This window comes from Nicotiana attenuata, unplaced genomic scaffold (genome assembly GCF_001879085.1).
Source record: "Nicotiana attenuata strain UT unplaced genomic scaffold, NIATTr2, whole genome shotgun sequence".
Taxonomy (NCBI): Eukaryota; Viridiplantae; Streptophyta; class Magnoliopsida; order Solanales; family Solanaceae; genus Nicotiana; species Nicotiana attenuata.
This window is the reverse complement of record NW_017672847.1, coordinates 1-22,561: the sequence shown is the minus strand read 5'-3', so window position 1 is coordinate 22,561 and position 22,561 is coordinate 1. Positions and strand designations below refer to the sequence as shown.

At 39.9% G+C, this 22,561-nt stretch overlaps 1 protein-coding gene across 2 annotated transcripts in view; it reads right to left on the bottom strand.

Annotated features, from left to right (window-relative positions):
- Positions 1-19,765, bottom strand: part of LOC109214681 — a 30,818-nt gene extending 11,053 nt beyond the window's left edge. The window contains exons 1-16 of one of the 2 annotated variants that reach the window (XM_019378621.1): positions 19,000-19,765; positions 18,277-18,348; positions 17,953-18,157; positions 17,759-17,867; positions 10,106-10,198; positions 9,924-9,986; positions 9,703-9,795; positions 9,522-9,614; positions 9,344-9,425; positions 9,171-9,230; positions 9,039-9,091; positions 8,775-8,941; positions 6,088-6,301; positions 5,946-6,003; positions 5,806-5,862; positions 5,416-5,661 (exon numbers count right to left, since the gene is read on the bottom strand). In XM_019378621.1, the coding sequence (XP_019234166.1) occupies positions 5,416-5,661; positions 5,806-5,862; positions 5,946-6,003; positions 6,088-6,301; positions 8,775-8,941; positions 9,039-9,091; positions 9,171-9,230; positions 9,344-9,425; positions 9,522-9,614; positions 9,703-9,795; positions 9,924-9,986; positions 10,106-10,198; positions 17,759-17,867; positions 17,953-18,157; positions 18,277-18,348; positions 19,000-19,578 (2,244 nt within the window). In that variant the 5' untranslated portion in view covers positions 19,579-19,765. The remainder of the gene's footprint in view (positions 1-5,415; positions 5,662-5,805; positions 5,863-5,945; positions 6,004-6,087; positions 6,302-8,774; positions 8,942-9,038; positions 9,092-9,170; positions 9,231-9,343; positions 9,426-9,521; positions 9,615-9,702; positions 9,796-9,923; positions 9,987-10,105; positions 10,199-17,758; positions 17,868-17,952; positions 18,158-18,276; positions 18,349-18,999) is intronic. The other variant, XM_019378622.1, reaches the window with a different exon arrangement.
- Positions 19,766-22,561: the final 2,796 nt, after the last annotated feature.

Below are 22,561 nucleotides of genomic sequence, written 5' to 3'. Positions count from 1 at the left end.
TAAGTCACAATAAATCTGGCAAGAGGTGATTGAGAGGTGTGAGAAAAAACTGCCAAGGTGGAAGAGCCAATACTTTATCACTAGGTGAAAGGATGACTGTATTGAATAACTGCTCAACTATGACATTTCTTTTTAAGCATAGTTGGAATTTCCTGGACAACGCCAAACAACCCTGCTAACCTTCTCAGTAGCTGGAACAATGGAGGGGTAAATATCCAACAGAAGAATTGATGGAAAGGCATCACAATAAAAGTTGTGTCTCTTTGAGTCTAATTTCTGGTGGTTCAAACTATTCTTCATTTGGACAAGGAGTTATGACCTTTTTAACGAAGGATGTCAGTGTAATCACAAAAGAGTGACTTAGGCACGACGCGCCTGACTCTGAGCACGATTTTGGGCGTGAGGTACTCACTATAATGCCTTTTTCGGTAGTGATCTTCTATAAATAACTCTATTTTTGGGATTTAGTCTATTCTATATAATTTTTGGAGCTTCAAAGCTCGCATTTGAAGGATTTTGAGCTAGATCTTCAGAAACAATGTTGGCTAAGTGATTTTAACATAGATCTATAAATATATTATGAATCTACCTTCAATTTTATCTTGAAAACAAAGAAACAAAATAGAAAAATAGGGGTTTTGACTTGAAACCTAAGAAAGTGTATTTTATTATTTTGAACCCCCATTTGGACTCGAATTTAAAAACTAATCACATATTTGGACCAGAGGCGGATCTAGGATTTGAAGAGGATGGGTGCACTATTGTGAAGTGCGGATTTAGAATTTACATTTGACGAGTTTAACTTTAGTATCTACCATGTACCCACTACACTTTTTTTTTTTTAAAGCAATCCACTAGGCATAGCCTAGGGCTAGTTTTTATTTATAAATAAAACAAACAAGCACAATGTCATGAAATCCTAACGGATGTACGAAAATGAAATAAAATTCTACATAAGACCTATTATCAAAATTGAGCATTATACTCAAAATTGATATCACAAAAATTCTACTCAAAATTGCCTCAAAAATAGTCCAAGAAAAAGCCCAAATATATACTCCATTGCAGTCCGCAGCATCTGGCCCAAAATGACCACTGTTGAAATTGCAGAAATAGCCACTATCCACTGTTGAATGTGCGGCCAGCCCAGCAATTTTATGTGATTTGCGCAAATAACCTCGAAATTTCACCTCCATCCCCAACATTACCAAAATAGCCATAACCTCCAGCCTTCCACCTCTGATTTGCACAAACAGCCTCACGATTGAATTGTTAAATCCCATCCGCAAATTATTGAAATTAATAAATAGCCATATATGTGTAAACATATAATGGCTATTTATATAACTCAGTAATATGCAGAAAACCCAGCCCAAACACCTTAACAGATCTGTCCTAACTAGCACACATAGCCACCACCTTGCACCACCGACCACATTGATCAAAATATTGAATTTAACAAATAGCCATATATATGTAAAACATATACAATGGCTATTTATGTAGTCCAATAATGACTCCTTCCCAAACCAGCCTAACTGTCCATCTGCTAGCCCAATACATGCAGCCCAAATGACAATCACATTATATTGGTAGCCACTGTCCACCCAAATACATTTACATGAATAGCCAAATCCCCTCTCCACCCTACTAAATTGCACAATTAACCTCTGACTTACCCTTCTCATCTCCCGACACGTGTACCTGTATATCGATATACCCCAACATTTGTTTACATACCGACAATCCCCACTACTACCCATTACACATTTCCAGAACATTTCCTCTCTCCACCTACTCCTCTGCTCCACCTGAAGCTTATCTTGGTAATGTCGCCCCTCTCTCTCTTTCACTTGGGTAATATCTTCTTCATTTCTGCTCCAATCGACTATTCTACTTTCATTTACCATTACATCTCTTTGTAGAAACAGAGATATAAAAGTATGGATTATCTCCTGAAGCTCCACTAGGTAATAACGACTCTCTTTCTCTTTCTTTGTTACTTTTTCGTCTTCTTCCTTGTTCCAATCGATTGTACTAACTCCATTTCTTCTTTGACTCTTCTTGCATGTGCCTGGATCCATATATCTCGTGTACTGAGAGTACATTTGAAGCTCATGAGTCATCTGTAAAGCTGCTACAACTGATGTGAAAGCCCTAAAGTACACACCCTCTGGTACCAATTCATCACCTTGCTGACCAAGGAAAGATTTGGTTGGATTTGTAAAATTCTTTTCTTTGTAACTTGCTTGTAGACCATTCCATGTATTATTTTCCTGATTCTTAGCTATTTCATTACACGTATGCATCATCCAGTAATGATTACTGTCCGTCAGACATGTAACTGAAAAGCCCCAATTCTGTGCTTGTTTGTTCTTTATGTATGCTATTTTTGCTTTATTTTTTGATATCTTGCTGTATGCTCCTCTGATTTCTTGTTTCTGTGTTGTAAACCTGTTTGTGATTCTATTATAAGCTAGATTTAAGCTGTCCCCGATGGACTGAGTACATAGTACTAATACCACCATCTGAGTAAACCTTAAACCATAGATTATAAATAAAATCACTACCTCTGAATGCCATCTCTCTGATTCTGATACCATTAATGTACTTATATCTGCAGTGCATTTGTTGATTTTCCTCTGCNACACCCAACGACAACCAACAGTCGATTTACCCGAAGGAAGAGGAATAAGCTCCCAAGTACCACTCGTATGTAAAGCAAACATCTCATCAATCATAGCATGTCGCCACTCTGGATGAGACAGTGCTTCACCTGTAGACTTAGGGATGGAAACAGAGGACAAAGATGATACAAATGCACAATGGGATGATGACAGACGATGGTAACTTAAACCGGCATAATGGGGATTAGGATTAAGTGTGGACCATATACCTTTTCGTAGTGCAATCGGTTGAGTAAGAGAAGACAAGTCCGCAGTATTAGAAGGGTCAGGTGCAGGACGTGAATCAGCTCGGCCTGATGCTGGGCGCGGACAACGATGATAAGTCAGGAGTGGTGGAGCTGTAGAAGGTTGAACTGGATTAGGTGGTGGCACTGGAGCTATAGTTGGTGGAACTGGACTAGGTGGTGGCAATGGAGCTATAGGTGGTGGAGCTGCAACTGGAGCTGTAGGTGGTGGAGCTGCAACTGGAGCTATGGAGGAAGATGAATGGGAGATAGTGACTGAATCTCCAAAAGACGGAACTAGTAGCAACTCAGAAATATCTAAGTGATTACCTAGACCTGTGAAGTATGATTACGTTTCAAAGAAGGTGACATCAGCAGACATTACCGCTGGAGATCAGGAGAATAGCATCGATATCCCTTTTGCGTTCTCGAGTAACCCAGAAAGACGCACTTAAGAGCACGAGGAGCTAACTTATCTTTTCCTGGAGTAAGGTTATGAACAAAACACGTACTCCCGAAGACGGAGGGTGGAAAAGAGAACAAAGGTAAGTGGGAAACAGGACAGAGAATGGAACTTGATTCTGGATAGTTGAAGATGGCATACGATTAATAAGATAGCAAGATGTAAGAACTGCATCCCATCAAAAACGCAGCGGAACATGAGATTGTATGAGTAGGGTACGAGCAGTTTCAATAAGATGTCTATTCTTTCTTTCAGCTACCCCATTTTGTTGGGATGTGTACGGACAACATGTTTGATGAATAATCCTATGGGAGATCATAAACTGCTGAAATGGGGAAGACAAATACTCTAGGGCATTATCACTACGAAATGTGCAGATAGAAACCCCAAATTGAATTTGAATTTTAGCGAGAAAGGTCTGAAAAATAGAAAACAACTCAGATCGATTTTTCCTCAAAAATATCCAAGTGCACCTGGAATAATCATCAATGAAACTGACAAAGTAGCGGAATCCCAAGGTAGAACTGACCCGACTAAGACCCTAAACATCTGAATGGACAAAAGTAAAAGGTGACTCTGCTCGATTATCAAGACGCCGCGGGAAATGAGAGCGGGTATGCTTACCGAGCTGACATGACTCACACTCTAGAGTGAACAAGTGAGATAAGCCAGGTACCATTTTCTGAAGTTTTGACAAACTGGGATGTCCAAACCGTTTTTATGTAATAAATCTGGTGAATCAGTAACGGGACAAGTTGTTGAAGGAAGACAAGATGTGAGTCCATATGATTTTGTAAGGATAAGATAATAAAGTCCAACTGATTCACGTCCGGTACCAATGATCCCCCCGTACTGCGTTCCTGTATAAAAACAAGGTCATCAAGAAATAAAACAGCAGATTTAAGTGATTTGGCTAAGCGACTAACGGCTATGAGATTAAAAGGACTACCGGGAACATAAAGAACTGAGTCTAAAGGTAAGGAAGGAAGTGGACTTGCTTGACCTATTATAGTTGCCATGGCTTGAGACACATTGGTCATTGTGACTGTAGGAAGAGATTGAGAATATGAAATAATAGTAAAAAGAGATTTGTTACCAGAATTATGATCAGATGCACTTGAATCAATGACCCAAGACTCAGAGGTTGAAGATTGGGAGACACAAGTCACGCTACTATCTGTTGGAACAACGGAGGCTAATCCTGAAGATGTCTGTTTACGTGCTTTGTACTGAAGGAACTCAATATAATGCGGTAAAGAAACCACTGGATTGGATTCAATGTATTGGATCCAACGGATTGTGAGTCTAAGGCTTCTAATACGAATGACATTATAATGTTCACGCCGGAAAAATAGGAAACCCTTCAGGAAATTACTATTAACGCCAGAAAAATCAGAGAAATTTCTGAAAACCACTGTTCACGCCGGGGCAAAAAACTGTTCACGCCGAAAAAATATAGAAGTGGTCGGAATTTGGTTTAAATTGGATGGGTAGGCTCGGAATTTCAAGGCGATTAAACTGTCCAAAAGAAAAAATTTCAAATTCTGGCCGGAACAGCCCTCACACGCCGTCGGCGGTAGAACTCCGGCAGGCGCGTGAGTGGGAATTTTCAGGTGACTTTTTCTGGGGTTTGGTTGCCTATCTCTTGGGAACCTTTTGGTGTTGTTGGATTTCACACAACACTGATAATTAGTGACTTTGACGCAAATAGTCACTTAGGTCACCGGAAAATCGCATGGTGACTGAGTTCTTTCTTCCCAGATGTCGCTGGAATGACGCACGGCGATCTCTTCTCACCAAAGCTCTGATAGCTTGTGAGAAAGCACGGGAAAAAATATTATTGATTAATATTCTATGTTACAATGAGCACTATTTATATGTATTCATAACACATAACCTACTCCTATTACATAAGGGACTAGGACTAATTACATATATTCACATAAGTATTCTAACATTGTTGTTCTTTAGTACCTTAAATATCATAGTCAATGTCGATTGATCAAGCTTTTGAATAAATGATATTAGGGATAATGCTTACATGGAAGATAGAAACAGCTTCTGCCAGTAGCCTTCTGGTTTCACGAGAGCAAATTCTGCCACTTAGAAGTCTCCATCTAACATCAAGTTCACCAACAGCAGCCAAACGGTTTTCTTTTTCCTTCACCCTTATTGCATCCAAACAAGAATCTGGCAACCTCTCTTCTCCTGAGGTTAGCAAACTTTGCAGTGCAGAGTAGATCTTGTTGCAATTCTTACTACAGAACCATTTTCCTTTAGGCAATTCCTGTGGTGCAAGAAGCATTATGAGCCCCAAAACACATCCCCAAAGAACAAAATCTCACCTGATAATAAAGGAAAAGGAATACAGGCATACAGGACTTAGAAATCAACCACTCATGAAAAGGTCCTGAAATGCAAATGCACGCACCTTTAAATCTGCTATCTTGCTTCTCTTTAAGCAGCCAACATGATATTCTTTCTCACACTGAAAAGCAAATGGTGAGTAAAGTATTTCAAGTTTATATATTTAGTTGAATAAGACAGATATAAAGAATGATGAAGAAAAACCTGGTCACATAGGATGACAGTCCGTGGACCAAAACCAGACTTGCTAAAGTCATAACCTCTGTAGAAAGAAAAGACATGACATGCTGGATCAAACAACCAAAGCTAGGGCTAGGCTCCAATGTGCTTTTCGCAAAAGAATTACCTGCATAAAACACATGCAATAAATTCTGCTTCTTCTGCGTTCTTGACAATACGAATGCAACGTTTTGTTATTTGCTCTATGGGATCAATGCCAGAGACCCTACCGGCTGCTAAGGCATTCTCATTGCGCTCCACAAACTTCTCCCTCTGTAACATGCTTTCACAATACTTGCAGTACCATTTACCCCGAGGGATAGCCGGTAATGATGCACACACTGCAAGACCATTGAAATTACACATCAAAGCCTTATAGATGAAATATGATACTATGACCAGCACCAGCAAGCAACATGCCAACATCAGTTAAATGGTGTGAGAAGTAGCCCAAGTTTAAATTTACTATACAAAGTATAGTGAAGGTCAAAACTCATTGTTAGCTATATAAAACATTCATAAAAAAAATTGGTTAATATTATGAAATCAGTCTATGAGAAACTTAACAGAAGCTAATGATCCTTCAGAACCATTTCATAGTGGTGCACAGCTTTAATAGAAGGTTCAACTTTTCTTGCAGAAACAGGAGAGCCAAGACCACTATATACTCTAAGAGGTCGTTTGGTTGGTGGGATAAAGGATAACAATCTCCTGATTAGATGCGAGATTATTTTATTCAGCGTTTAATTGAATTTTTGAATCTGGGATTAGCAATCGCGGGATTAGTCCACAATTGTGGTATTTTTCTATCCCGCATTGAGCCCGGCATTACTAATCTCGGGATAAAACACTACAATAACAACGATGCCCTTCTCCAAGGCTCTTTCCCAAAGTCATTTAAAAAATCCAAGGTTAAAATTAGAAATAAAATCTTATCCCAACTTATCTAGCATACACCAAACACATGTTTTATATTATACCCCGTATATCCCACTTTTCGTCCAATGAAATGAATCAAACATCTACAAATAAAAATATATCCACTATTTAATCCCCGTATTATAATCCCGGGATAACTTGTTCCCCAACCAAACGACCCCTAAAAGAACTAAGATTTAAAGACATAAACAGATTTTATTAGGGAGGCAGAAAGAAAAAGAGCTCCACACAGCTCCAATTTCTTGTGCTACCTGGAACACCAAGCCTGAGAAGGCATAGTCAACCCCAGCCTTACATGTATTCCTTTTTTTAATATTTAATAACTTTCACAACTGAAAACAGCCCATAAGGAAAACTGGACTAAGCAAAGAAGACGGATACAAGATTTTATCAAGTTCAAGTTAATCAACTAGGCGCTGATTCAGCATGTTTCAAGATCTTCCTATTCAACAGGTTCAGAGACCGTAGTGGTTCTCATTTAAAGGCCCGGTCAAAATCAATAAATTGTTATGTACATGCTCACCGACAGTCAACGAAACTCAGTCCACTTAACTAATCCCTTCTTTAATAATGGTGGTGTTGGGCTAGCTTGGACGCACCTCGACTATTCCACCGGATTAGTGCTACCTCCCACTAGCACAAGTACTAAGTAACTCTTCTCACCAAGGGTTAGGCAGCTGGAAAGAGATTGCGTAATGTTTCTCATTTCTGCAGGAATTTGAACCCTGCTCTCCAAGATTTGCGCCCACTTCATTAACCACTAGGACATACCCTTGAGTGTCACTTAACTAATCCTTAATACTGCGCTGATTCACTAAACCCTCACCTAAAAGTTAAGATAAGTGCGGAAAGAACGTCGGGGTTGAGGATGTGGAACATGACACCATACCTTAAGCCTGATACTGATTTTTTCCTTTGGGTGTGCTCTTTTTTCATTTTTAAATTGGTGGGGGTGAGAGGAGGTGTAGCTGCTCCGAAGTGAAGGTGGTGATTGGTCATTCGAGGATTTCAGAGCTTTGACTAATTAATGAACTAACTCTGCATCAATTCCCAAGCTCTTATGCACTTGTATTCTCTAGAACTTCTCTAGTTAAGCTACCTATTTTCAAGAAAATATAGCTATGGCTGCAACCTCAATAATAAGCAAATACAATATCCAAATTCAGTAGCTAGCAATCCCCATTAAAATGTAATGGCCAACTGATAAAGAGCTATACCAAGTAGAAATTTCAGAGCAAAGATGCTATTTCTTAAATCTTAAACGGTATAGCAAGTCTGCTGCAACTAGGGTAAGTGGATATCTACATACAAATAAATGAGCAACAGAATAAAATTAGCCACAAGAAGAAAACTGCATCCAGTTCTTATCAACGGAAACTTCATCATAGATAGAATCCCAACTTATGAAAGTTCTCAGTTAAGATGTGGCAGCCCCCAGGCTTCATTCACATCATTAACAGTTTCATATAAGTGTATATAACAGATTGAAAATAGAATTATACACCGTTACAAATACCAATAGTCAATTAAACTGTAGTTAATAAATTCACAGTGATGAGCTATTTCCTGAACTCACCCAATGCCCCCATCCTGAAAAAATCAGTTACAGAAAATTAAGTTCTTATTCGCTTAGTCCTATCTTACCTCCTGTCAAAACAACCACCCTCACATCAGAAACCCCAAGAAAGGGAAGAACGGAAAGCAACACAATGCATGGATAATCAACGGAACATGATGAACTCAATCATCAATCACCAGGGGGGGGGGGGGGGGGGAAGAAGAGAAGAAGAAAGTCTTGTAAAATATTGTTTTTTACAATAGAAAGTCTTGTAAAATATTGGGAACTGTCAATCAAGAAAAACATCCAACTTTCACCTTTATGGAAAGCCCTAGGACATCCATCACAAAGCACAAGCTTCCCACCATCTGCGCATATGATGCACAAGTCATCACTGTCTTTAACTGAAGACTTGCGGCCTTTTAATAGAGATATAGCAAATTCATGTAGAGATACTCCATTAGACGTATAAATGTACCCATAACTGCAGCAGACATTGACAAAGAAAAGTACCAAAGTTAGAATCGCGTCAGTGATATAAATTCTTTGAACGACAGATAACAAGAACGATGAAGACTAACGGTTTCTTGCGTGATGCCCAACCTGCATGAGCTTCAAACTGAGATGGACTAACCTAACCATAAAAATGAAATGCCATCAGAATATCTTGCAGGACAATTGGGAAGACCTTAAGCAGTCTCCAAGAGTTGTACCTCAGTATTGCAGCAAGAACAGAATATTCCAGATCCCTTCTTATAACCAATAAGCAATTTCTGCCAGTTACAAAAAAGCAAATAACATTAACAAAATAAAGCAGAGCAACAATCCATTGTTTACAATGGATCAACAACTATATAAAACAGTCATAAAGAAGATGCTCAGCAACCTTTCCACGAGAATAATAAGCTACTTCAGTCCCATCAGGCAGTCCACCTTCATCAAAAACCAATTTATGCATCTTTTGATCCCTGAACAAAGTGACATCACAGAACCAAGCACTATAAGTGACATCGCTATCAGAAGAATCCACAATAATAAGAGTAATTCAGAAGACAAATGCCAACCTTTTTGTCATTTTCCATTGGGTCCTAGAGAGTACTGAGACACAAGGCAAAGCAATTTTTGAGTACTTCGAAACCGCAATTGATTTTGACAAACTGACTTAAACAATAAGAGGCACCATATGAGTTAGAGGTAGTTTCTCAGATAAAAGTTCTAATGACAAGTTGAGTAATATTCACCAACTTTTTTGAGATATTGTCCTGCATGTTGTTTCCGAATGAACTGCATACAGTAGCAGTTCCAGCCGACTTCGGAGCCACAGCTGGCTGCATTAACCTTGACGCTCCAAATAAAAAGAGGTCAGAAGAGAAAAATGACAAAAGGCTACATTTTCACTAGCTTTGTTAAAGAAGAAAATTAAACAGAAAACATTAAGGGCAATAACACACTTATTTGGTGTCTACCTCTTCTTTCTGGAGAGAGTATGCACTGAAGGGGAGACTCTACTTGAATGCATCACCATGGCCCTTAATATGCAAATAAAATAGCATTAGCACATGTTCATGAACCCACTTTACTCACATTGAACAAAAGTTCAACGAGCACCAAAAAATAAGCAGAATCAATTAACTATATTGATACCAACTTTCTCTTTTTTCTTCCTCTAGTACTTTTTAGCAAAATAGGTGACACATTTGAAGCTCCAGAGGAGTTTAAGCTCAGAACCGGCTCACACGACCTAAATTTGTTACAGAAAAAAATCAAGAATAAGAATGACCACTATAACAAGAAAGAAAGACTGAACTATGGAAAAAAACAATAAGTTTGTCAGACAACCATCTCTTCGAAGGATACATGCATTACTAGTTAAATAAATAGAGAAACCAACAGTCAACTCGTAGAAAGATCTCAACAATAACAGAACAGGACATGACATTCTCAAAAAAAATTAACAGAACAGGATAGGAGGCTAATCAGGCCCTCTGCTTAGTGTCATCAAAGAAGGTTTAAATCCATGATAAGCATTGTGTCCTCAACCACTTACATCCTCTGTTTATTGCTAAAATTCTATCTGATCAACCTGTGACCAGCTGCCAGTATTATGGTTCTCTCTGTCACTTCCTTGAACAACCATGTGTCCCTCTTTTATCCCTTTTTAGGGATAACTGTGGAGTCCATGCCAGCTTGTGGCGCACATCGACTATCCCAACAGTGTGTTACCTCATAAGTTCGTTTTTCATTCCTTTAAAACTTGTCATAATTTTCAGTAATACACATTTTCATGTGTTGTCGAGGTGTGTGATCATCTCATCTAAAAGCTTAAGGAGGGAGTACACTTCTATTTGTTTAATTATGTTGTCAACACACCTCCTCACATGGGGCTTGATTTTTTCCATGGGCAAAGCACAAAAATTCTTTTTGATATTGGGTAGCAGTTAGCCTCGAACCTAAGATCTCTGTATGCACCATGTTACATTTTCGTAACATGGTATCAGTGTCTAGCCAATCGATATCCTTGGTTACAAAATACCGGGCCTCCACGTTCTTTGTTCAAGGGCCAGATCCTCCCATATTGGTAGAGGGAATGAGTTGCTGTCTCCTTATATGGTCTTGGACAATCCTCACTTATGAACTAGGTTTCGGAGTTGAGTTAGGTCTAATGTCCATTTCTTAGCATCATGGATCTAGATCCTTCAATAGGAACAGCAAACTATAGATTCTTTTACTCTTTTTTTTTTTCTTTTTGATGAAGTAAGGTGTTATATTGATGGCATCAAGAAGATATAGATAATTACAAAAAAGTTTGGACTAGCTCCCGAGTACAAAAACAACAATTGGAGCAGGGAGCTAAATCCAAAGATCAAACAACTTGTTTGTTAAACTAATGAAAAGAACTAATGAAATCTACAAGGGAAATTGCATCATTTACTGGGGCTAAATTACTCCAACGGAAAAGATTCATTAAACACTTGGATTTCAGTGAACAACAGGGAGTTGAAATGCCATCAAAACATCTGCGGTTCCTTTCTGTTCAAATACACCAGAAAATACATGCTGGAATCATCTGCCAGATCTTCTTGATGGTTCTATCAACTTTCTAGAGACTCCAACTTTCTACTGCTTCCTTTATAGTCTGAGGAGTTGCCCAACTTATGCCAAAAACTGATAAGAACATGCGCCACAGACCAGCAGCTACTGAACAATGCAAAAACAAGTGATTGAATGATTCTGATTGTTGTTGACACAAATAGCATCTGTTTACTATTTGGAAGTTCCTTCTGCACAGGTTGTCTTGTGTCAAAATTGCTTCTCTGAGGGCTGTCCAGGAAAGCACATGACTTTTGTGGGGATTTTAGTCTTCCAGATCAGCTTCCATGGCCAGTGCTCAATCATTCCATTTTGCGCACACAAATTGATGTACCCTTCCTCGACTGAGTATGACCCTTTACTAGAGCTGCCCCATCTTAGTTTGTCAGTGACTTGTGGGTTCATTGTGGTGCTTTCCAGAATTCTATAAAGATCAAAGAGTTCTCCTAGTTCCCAGTCTTGTAAGTTTCTCCTGAAGTGAATATCCCATGTGTTCCCTGCCCTATTTTGTGCTGTTGTGGAGTTAGGATCAACTACTATCTGATAGATGATGGGATGAGTGTCTTTCAGGATATGATTGTTAAGCCATTTATCCTTCCAAAAACTAACAAAGTTCCCGTTTCCAACTTTGAAGGAGACATCCTGAAAGAATTCATCCTTCAGTTTGTGTAGTGCTTCCAGGGACCAACTCCATGTGCATCTCTGTTTTGTTTGGTTCTCCAGTGGTCTTGCTTCCCATACTTGGCATTCACTACCTCCTTCCATAAGCTTGTAGTTTCTTGTCCGTATCTCCACCACCACTTCATTAATAAGCTTTTGTTGTGCTTGGTCAAATCTCTGATTCCCAGACCCCCTTGCTTCTTTGGTTGTATTACCTTAGACCACTTCACTAGATGAAATTTGTGAGCATCACTGTTGCCTTCCCAAAGGAAAGATCTTCTTACTTTGTCCAGATGCTTCTGAACTTTACTAGGCATAGGGAAGAGGGACATAATGTAAGTTGGAATGCTGACTAAGACACTGTTGATTAGAGTTAACCTTCCACCCATGGAGAGGTATTGCATTTGCCATGTAGCCAATCTTTTTTCCACTTTCTCAATTACTCCATTCCAAGCTACTGCTGATTTGTATTTAGCACCCAAAGGAAGGCCTAGATAAGTTGTTGGAAAGGAGCCTATGCCACAACACATTATGCCAGCCAGTTCATCCAAGTTGGGCACAACATTCACCGGAAAGATCACACTTTTCAACATGTTAATGTGTAACCCTGAGATGACTTCAAATAAGAGCAATATAAGGTTAAGATACTGCACCTGCAATTTCTCAGCCCCAAGAAGATTAAGGTATCATCAGCATAGAGTAGGTGTGAAACTGTTACTGTATTTTCTATATTTCTGCCCACCCTGAACCCTTCAATCCACCACTGCATCTGTTTTGCCTTGTCCAACATTTTGTTCAAACCTTCCATAGCTAGTATAAAAAGGAAGGGAGAGAGAGGGTCTCCTTGCCTAATCCCTTTTTGTGGAGAGAAAAAGCCAACTGGAGATTTGTTCACTAAGATGGAATATTTTACTGTAGTGAGACTAAATTTAATCCACCTAATCCATCTGTCGCCAAACCCCATTTCCTTCAACATTGCCAATAGATAGGCCCAATTGACTTGGTCAAAAGCTTTCTCTATATCAAGCTTGCATAGAATCCCAGGAACACCACTTTTTAGCCTTTCATCTAATAACTCATTGGCTACAAAAGTTGCATCGGTAATCTTCCTGTTTTTCAGGAAGGCATTTTGTTCACCTGAGACTAGCTTCGCAAAAACTGTTTTGATCCTCTCTGCTAGGAGCTTGGATAATATTTTGTAGATACTACCAATGAGACTTATAGGTCGAAAGTCTTTAAGTTCTATTGCTCCTTTCTTTTTAGGAACTAGAGCAATAAAGGAGGCATTGCTGGACCCGACCATATAACAATGTTGATGGAAATGATTGAGAGCTTCCATGATATCTGACTTCATGAAGTTCCATGTGCTTTGATAAAAAGCCATTGTGTAGCCATCTGGATCTGGATTTTTATCTGGGGCACATGAGTTAATTGCAGAGAAAACCTCTTCTTCCTCAAATGCTCTCTCAAGCCATTCTTTCTCTTGTGTAGTAATGCTGGCCAAGTTTTCGAATCTAGCTTTAGGTCTCCATTGTTCTCTTTCCGTGTAGAGCCCTTGATAGAATCTTAGAATTTCTGCTTGGATCTCCTCCTTGTCTTCACTGATCTCTTGCTCTATCAGTAGCTTATCTATACAATTGTTTCTTCTGTTTGAGTTTGCCATCCTCTGAAAATATTTGGTGTTTTTGTCTCCTTCTTTGAGCCACAAACACCTGGACTTTTGCCACCAGGATATCTCTTCAGCCTTTGCCATCTTTTGAAGATCAAGTTTCAGCTGTAGAGATTTCTCTTTTTCAGCCCAAGTCATAGGCCTGTTTTCAGCTACTTGCTCCAGTAATGCTAGGTCTTCAAGTAGCTTATTTTGTTGAGCTGCCAGTTTACCAAAGGTCTCCCTGTTCCACTCTGTGATGTCCTTCTTTAATCTTCTCAGTTTCTGCATTAGGATAAAATCTGGACTGCCTCCAATTGAGTAACTTTGCCACCAACTTTTGATTTTATCTGTAAAACCTTCTACTTGAAGCCACATGTTTTCAAACTTAAAATAGGAGGGGTTTGCTTCCAAATCCCCACACTCCATAAGTAAAGGTCTGTGGTCAGAGACTACTCTTGGCAGAGCTAGTTGTTTAATTGCATTAAAATTCTCGTCCTATTCATGGGAAATTAGGAACTTGTCTATTCTGGATGCTTGCATAGATTCTGCCCCTCTGAACCATGTATAGTGAGCCCCCAAGAGAGGCAAATCTATGATATCCAAGTTCTGTATTGTGGTTGTGAACGATCTCATAGCCCTTGACCTCTAACACAATTGTATCTTTCACTCTCATATCTGCACACATTGAAATCATCGCCTATCACCCATTGCTCATCCCATATACCCCTGATGGCTGCCAATTCATGCAAGAAAACCTCCCTCTCTGGGTTCATGTGAGGCCCATATACCCCTGTAAAACACCACCTAAAATGCTCTTGTGTACTTTCCAACATACAAGAGATAGTGTATAGCCCCTAATGAACCCCTCTGTTTGCCCAGTTTCTTTTATCCCATAGCACTAAAATACCACCACTCCTCCCGCTTGATTTCAGCTCTACCCATTCAACCCATCTGTTCCCCCATATTTGTCTTATCCAGACGGGTGACCATTCTTCCACTTTTGTTTCTTGTACACACACTACATCCGCTCTCCATTTTTGAACTAAAAATTTGATTATAGTACTCTTATCAGCCTCATTGAGGCCCTGCACATTCCAACTAAGGATTTTGATCTTCATCCAGAAAATGCTTTTTTTTTTTTGATAAGGTCATCTAGAAAATGCTTTGCAAGGCCTGTCCCTGTCCCCCGACTTCTAACCATCTAAATTCATCCCCCACTTCAATCTTTCCAGTTCTAAAGTTTGTTTTTTCTTCCCTTTTTTACTGGCCTTGATTGCAAGTTCTTGTTTTTGAATTTGTTCTTGTCTCCTCTGTTCCATTCGAAGAACCATGCCAAGGATCTCATGTTCGAACCCAGCAAGCATTAATCCCAAAAAGCTTTGCATGCCTTTAGCAACACAGATTTTGTCCATCTTGATGTCTCAATAACAGCAAGAGTGTTGATATCATTAGATGGAACCAATGAAGAAGACCCCGTTCCAGACCAAGGAAGAGGAAAACTCTACATCAGAGCTACTTACTGTTTCGAAGTCTTTAATCCGGGCCGGTCTTGGAATGATCATGGTCATCAACTCTGCTTCATCATCTGCTTCCGATGAAATATCACATGCAATTCCCAAAGACTGTTGCTCTATTCTAGAGCCTTCTGTATTTGCAATCTCGACTGAAAGAGGATCGAAGTAATTTTCAAGTCTAATAGGGCTATTTTTACATGTGCATGGGTCCAGAATTGGCCCAATAGCCAACCATTCTTGTCTTGTGGCTTTACCCCTTTTATTCAGCTTGGGCTTGAGCCCCTTAGAATAATACGAACAGTCCAATTTAAGGCCCAAATTATTAACAGCCTTTTTGCCTTGTCTTCTGATAGGGTTAGGGTTAGGCTTCTGATGACGTGGCGAAACCACTTTTTTAGGGGCTACTTCAATCAGATTTGAATTAAAGTTAATCCAACCGCTGGGTTCTTTGACTTGGACCACTGGATAATACATAGACTCCTTCGTTTGACTCGAGGAAGCCATGTCTGCAACTTCCTCCTTTCTTCCTTTGACAGTAGCAATGTCGCCGGTAAAGGTGATTAGTTTGGCTACTTGATCCTCCAAGATTGAGATTTTATATCTCAAATCGCCAAGTACCAGGTTTGCTTCTCTTGGGGGGTCCAAATCTCCACTTTTTACACAGATTCTAGCCCAAAAAAGATGAGATCTATTCTTTGTGTCTTCATCTATGCCTACAAACCACCACATAGATCTCCGATGTATTGAAAGGAGCTCATTGTCCAGCCATGCAATGGAATTCCAAAAACTTTCACCCATCTTTGGTTGAACTCTTTACTCGCCGAAGAGGTTCCCGTTACTGGCGACCACCAATCGAGCGAAAGATGACGACCATTCCAAAACCAGTTATCGGCCTTCACTCTAGCAGCCTCTTGTTTTGATGGAAACTCAAAAAGAAATTTATTGTGCATCATGGGTGTGACTCTGAGGCCTGCCGTCACCTGCCATCTGGTGACGAACCATTTTTGGATGACTTTAGTGTTGGGGCTTTTGTTGAAAGGGTCATTGAAGCATCCGACCAAGCACTTCGAAAGAAAATGGAGATTCTCATCTGTGACTTCATTGGGGGCGTTCACATTTCGCTCATCATGTAGCTTTGGCCATTGTGATATTGCAGCAATAATTAGAAAGGACTTGTTTTGCAAGTCAGAGATTGTCCTGTATTTGTTGTTTGAAGCTTCCTCCAAGAACTGTAAAATTTTCCCTGCTATGTCCCCCATCCCCTGTTATAAACTGCCTCTAGTACTATGATTGTTGCTTTTCCAGCCCCTATTCTTGTTTCAATTCTGATGTATCTGCCATAACTGTTATAGTTCTGATAAACCCTGTAAAGGTAAGTCTGGATCTTCCTTCCCCACCTCCTGTAAAGGTTCCCATATCCCCGTGAAGCTTGTTGTAATTGTTCACATACCCATCTGAGATTATCTTCGTCTATTGTAATTTTGCTTGTAAATCTCCGACCACGCTCTACCCATGTGTACCAGCCATTCGCTTTCTTCGAACAATTCAAAAGATTTATCCCCTGAGACAAAAAAGGTCTTCCCTCCCATTAGAAACGGGAGAGGGCTCACCGGAAAGAGAGTTAGAGAGATAGAAAAATAGGAGGCACATATCCCAAGTCAGAGCATTTTTTGACTAAGATTGCGTCAAAGGTTTTTATGGACTTGGTAGGAAGACTCTTTTCTCATTTGCATCTTTTGACTGTAAGTCCCTCACTATAGATTCTTTTACTATTTGAAATAACCTATAAATAAGTGATGTCTTGATTTGTTAAGAGAATAAGGAATCATTTATTTCAACACAATTTTTGGATACCCACAAGCTACAAACATTACAAGTGATTGTCTATTCTTGTCTTGTTGAACTGTTTGTCAATTGTTCTGATTACTTTGACTCAACCAATATCTTTTTCCTCTAAGTCTTGCATAAAAAATTCTACCTGTTTAAGTTGATCCACTTTGTAATTCGAAAAAAAATTGCTTACTCATTCTATTTTTTTTAAATATCAGGAATTGCTTACCCCTTCTATTATGCTCTTTTGTTTCATTTCATGTCAAATTTTATGTGGTTACACTGACAAAGTAATTTGGGAAGGAGGAACTATCGAAACAGTGAGCCATTCTAGGAATATAGCACAATAGTACTATAGTGACACATAGTAGATCTAACACATAATATCTTCCCGTTCCAACTTTTAAGCCTTTTGCCTGAATCCTGTAAAATCATAAAAATCTAAATTGGTGCTAAACTAATCATAAGAATCAGGCTCCACTAGTGGACAAAAGGAAAAAAGGAGCAAACAAAAGCGATAAGATCGTGAGGCGACTTTTTAAAAAAAATAACATACCCATTTTCAATGTTTATCGACTGTGTTGGAGTGGCTTCTGATCTTAGAGAAATTATGCATGAATCACAAAGTTGTTCATCTTTTCCAGCTAGCGTTGCAACAAAAGACCCTAGCCACAACAGTAACCACATATCTTCTAATTACACTTGTAAAGAAACATGTAACTGTATTCAAGTTCACATGAGCAAGCTCACCCTTGCAATTCGGACAAATGAGATTTTTCTTCACAGGAACTGGACCAATGACACTCTGAATTGTTTCTTCTAATGTCTTCAAGGAACCTTTCTTACACTCTTTGACCACGTCGAGTAGGCTCTTGCCATTTTCCAGACAGATATACTCTGATGCACGTCTGTATGAATTACATGCATGGATCTCAAATTTGCTAGGAGGGACAACCTATCATTACAAAAGTGATACAGAATGTAGAGTATGCACTCAGTTAATAAACTGTTTATAATGACAACTAAAGTGTGATAAAAGGGAAGCAAGAGAAATAGAAAGAATTAAATACTCACTCTAGTTCCATTGCACAGATCACAGGAACAAAGAATTCCGATATCTTTAATTGTTCCTCGGAGTGGAATTCCCTAAAATTAAGACAATATTAATCATCAGATAAAGACAAAACCACTGAATTCATCAAAGCATTAAAAGGCCTTATAGCAAGAAATGGACACAAGTCATAGCACATTTAAGGAAAAGAAACTGGAAGCGGATCAACAGCAATTTACACTATATAGTTTTAGCCTGGTTAAACAAATAATGGTTTTAAAAATTTAGCATGAATGCTGCTTGTAGAAATAAAAAATCTAGACAAATACAGATTGAATCGTAAACCCTTTTATGCTGCTTTGACATTTTGAACCGATTAGATTGTTTTTGATAATCGACAGGTAACTCTTTTTTTTTTTTACTAATAGTATAATTGAGGGCAACTTTATCTACATAAAAAGAGATAACTGCCTCTAATGCTATTCTCCAATATCTTGCCCGGAGTTAATTTAAGAGATTTTAGGTTATATATAGTGTCAAGATTTTTTACACTATTAATGAATTTTAACCTGAGCAGGTTACGTACCATTTTGCCTAGATCACTAGTTAATGCACATCAGGAGATTAAATATAATTATCTATTATTACCTAACAAGTAAACCGGTTGTTAAATATATTTGCACCGTAACAAGCACCTAATACTAAGGGAACAGCGTAATATTGACGACATTGTGAGAGAATGATACCTTCTTCCCACCATTGTAAAAAACAGGATAGCCTTCCAGTAAACCAGTCTCGAACAGCTCCTTAACCGTTGTAGGCCTTCCCGTTATCGAAATCTTCTTGGACATTTTCATTTCTAGTTTCTTCCCCGACATGTTTACACCACAACTTCTCTCCTCAATTTCACCTTCAGATTTTCCATTTGGAATTTGCTCCATCTTCTTCTGCTCCAAAGCTGACCGTGTGAACCGCCTACTCCTTGACTCTTCCTTGACTTCAACCTCCATGACGTCACTGCCTAACGCTTGAATTCCTGAATTACCCTCAGTTTCATCTATATTTACGACTTTGCCACTTGAATTGCCGTTTGTTGAATCTGCCGTCTTCTGCCTCTTGTTCCTCCTGTACACAACAATACCATTACTATCACTAGCCCTAACCTGAGCTTCCTCGAACCGAACGCCGGGAACCGAACCGGTCAATTCCGGTTTGCATTCATCCGGCCTATCGCGTCTCGGATCACCGGGTTCCGAGACCCGAGATTGAGACGGCGGTTCAGCCGCCGATGAAACTTCAAATTCACGCTTTGTTTCTGCCGTCATTGGAGCTGATGTGTTCCGAGAGCTGTGAACACAACAGCGCAAAAGAGGGAGAAATTGAACTATGGATCTGTAATAAAGAAGAGAGAGTTGAGAAGCATGAATTGGAATTACGTGAGGAACAGTGTTAACCCTTCGGCGATAGCACGAGGAAGATGAAGGGGAGTGGAGTTGGAAGGAGCGAGTGTGAAACTATATAGGGAGTAGTAATCGGAGTTGTTTTTTCTATGTTTTTATTTTTTTTATGGAATACCGAAAAGACCCCTAATCAAATTGCGATAAATAAACTATATAGTAGTTTGTGTAAGATTATAATAATATCAAAATTATTATGCAAAGTTTTTCTTTTCTACGTGTACGTTTGAACAAGTAGTACTCTATTTGGAGCTTCATATATGACTTTCTTACCGAAATAATGTGTTTGGTAAAAAGGAAATTGTATTGGTCAAAATCTGACCATCCCGATCGGGACGATCACGACCACATCCTTGTCATCGTACGGAAAAAATTCAACAAAGTCATTTTGACTCCATCATTACAACATTCGACATAAGTGACGAGGGTAAGTCCTCCCCCCAACTAGGAAGGCCCCATAATTCACTCGTGACAAGCTGTGGCAAAGGGAAGAAGATTTCTTTCGACTATAAATATGTAGTGAAGAGAACCAAGAAGGAGGCCTCCGGCTGCTTCTTCTTCTCCAACACTCCAATATGTCAAAGAAGGGAGAACAGAACTCTATTCTAAGAGGGGGAAACTCCATCTTGAGAGAAGAACACATCAATTGTAATTCCTTCCCCCCCCCCCCCAAGGAGGGGTAAGGCAAAACTCTATCATAAATAAGACATTTTGATGCTTCATTTATTCCATACTTATTTGCCAATTCTTTAACTTTTGGTCCGATATGAATAATGATTGACTACGATTTACCCCTTCATCATTTTGATTGATTTGCTCAAAAAGAGTTAATATCTTTTGAGTCAAACAATTTGGCGCCGTTTGTGGGGATTTCCTAGTGGAAACACCTAGTTCCTTTTTCGGATCGAAGCCAAAGAAACGCGAGAAGAGCATCCAGCTCACATCAGATTGGAAAGCAGCGCGTGGAGAAAAGGAAAATCGAACGGGCCAGTGAGGTCTAAAATTCCCTACCCTACCAGCCTCAAACACTCCGAACAAGGCTAAAGGTGTCGCAATCAAAACCACCGGACAGGGATAAGGAACATCTCATCCACATCTCCCGTAGTTCACCAAATCGGACGCCGATGCAGGGATGCCCCGGTCGAAGAACCAAAAATCATATTAGCACAGCCGAAACCCTCCCGGTCGATGGCATCTTCAAAATAAACAGCCAGTCGTGCGAGAAACTGTAACACGCGTACCACGCAGGTCCGAACGAAATGTCAGCACCTGGTGTCCGCAGCGTTGAAACCATCGATGCGAGCAATGCCTGCCAAACTGGGACTTCGGCCAAGGGCCTTCGCCATCAAAGATTCATAGGTTCGACCTCGCTCGAACTCAAGACGGGTTGTTATTTCGATAAGTTCGAAATAACGCCTTTAAGGCCAAGGGCCTTCGACATAAAAGATTCATAGGTTCGATCTCGCTCGAACTCAAGACGGGTTGTTATTTCGATAAGTTCGAAATAACGCCTTTACGGCCAAGGGCCTTCGCCATCGAAGATTCATAGGTTCGATCTCGCTCGAACTCAAGACGGGTTGTTATTTCGATAAGTTCGAAATAACGCCTTAAGGCCAAGGGCCTTCGCCATCAAAGATTCATAGGTTCGACCTCGCTCGAACTCAAGACGGGTTGTTATTTCGATAAGTTCGAAATAACGCCTTTAAGGCCAAGGGCCTTCGCCATCAAAGATTCATAGGTTCGACCTCGCTCGAACTCAAGACGGGTTGTTATTTCGATAAGTTCGAAATAACGCCTTTAAGGCCAAGGGCCTTCGCCATCAAAGATTCATAGGTTCGACCTCGCTCGAACTCAAGACGGGTTGTAATTTCGATAAGTTCGAAATAACGCCTTTAAGGCCAAGGGCCTTCGCCATCAAAGATTCATAGGTTCGACCTCGCTCGAACTCAAGACGGGTTGTTATTTCGATAAGTTCGAAATAACGCCTTTACGGCCAAGGGCCTTCGCCATCAAAGATTCATAAGTTCGATCTCGCTCGAACTCAAGACGGGTTGTTATTTCGATAAGTTCGAAATAACGCCTTTACGGCCAAGGGCCTTCGCCATCAAAGATTCATAGGTTTGACCTCGCTCGAACTCAAGACGGGTTGTTATTTCGATAAGTTCGAAATAATGCCTTTAAGGCCAAGGGCCTTCGCCATCAAAGATTCATAGGTTTGACCTCGCTCGAACTCAAGACGGGTTGTTATTTTGATAAGTTCGAAATAATGCCTTTAAGGCCAAGGGCCTTCGCCATCAAAGATTCATAGGTTCGACCTCGCTCAAACTCAAGACGGGTTGTTATTTCGATAAGTTCGAAATAACGCCTTTAAGGCCAAGGGCCTTCGCCATCAAAGATTCATAGGTTCAATCTCGCTCGAACTCAAAAAGGGTTGTTATTTCGATAAGTTCGAAATAACGCCTTTAAGTCCAAGGGCCTTCGCCATCAAAGATTCATAGGTTCGACCTCGCTCGAACTCAAGCCGGGTTGTTATTTCGATAAGTTCGAAATAACGCCCTTAAGGCCAAGGGCCTTCGCCATCAAAGATTCATAAGTTCGATCTCGCTCGAATTTAAGATGGGTTGTTATTTCGATAAGTTTGAAATAACGCCATTAAGGCCAAGGGCCTTCGCCATCAAAGATTTATAGTTTCGACCTCGCTCGAACTTAAGACGGGTTGTTATTTCGATAAGTTCGAAATAACGCCTTTAAGGCCAAGGGCCTTCGCCATCAAAGATTCATAGGTTCGACCTCGCTCGAACTCAAGACGGGTTGTTATTTCGATAAGTTCGAAATAACGCCTTTAAGGCCA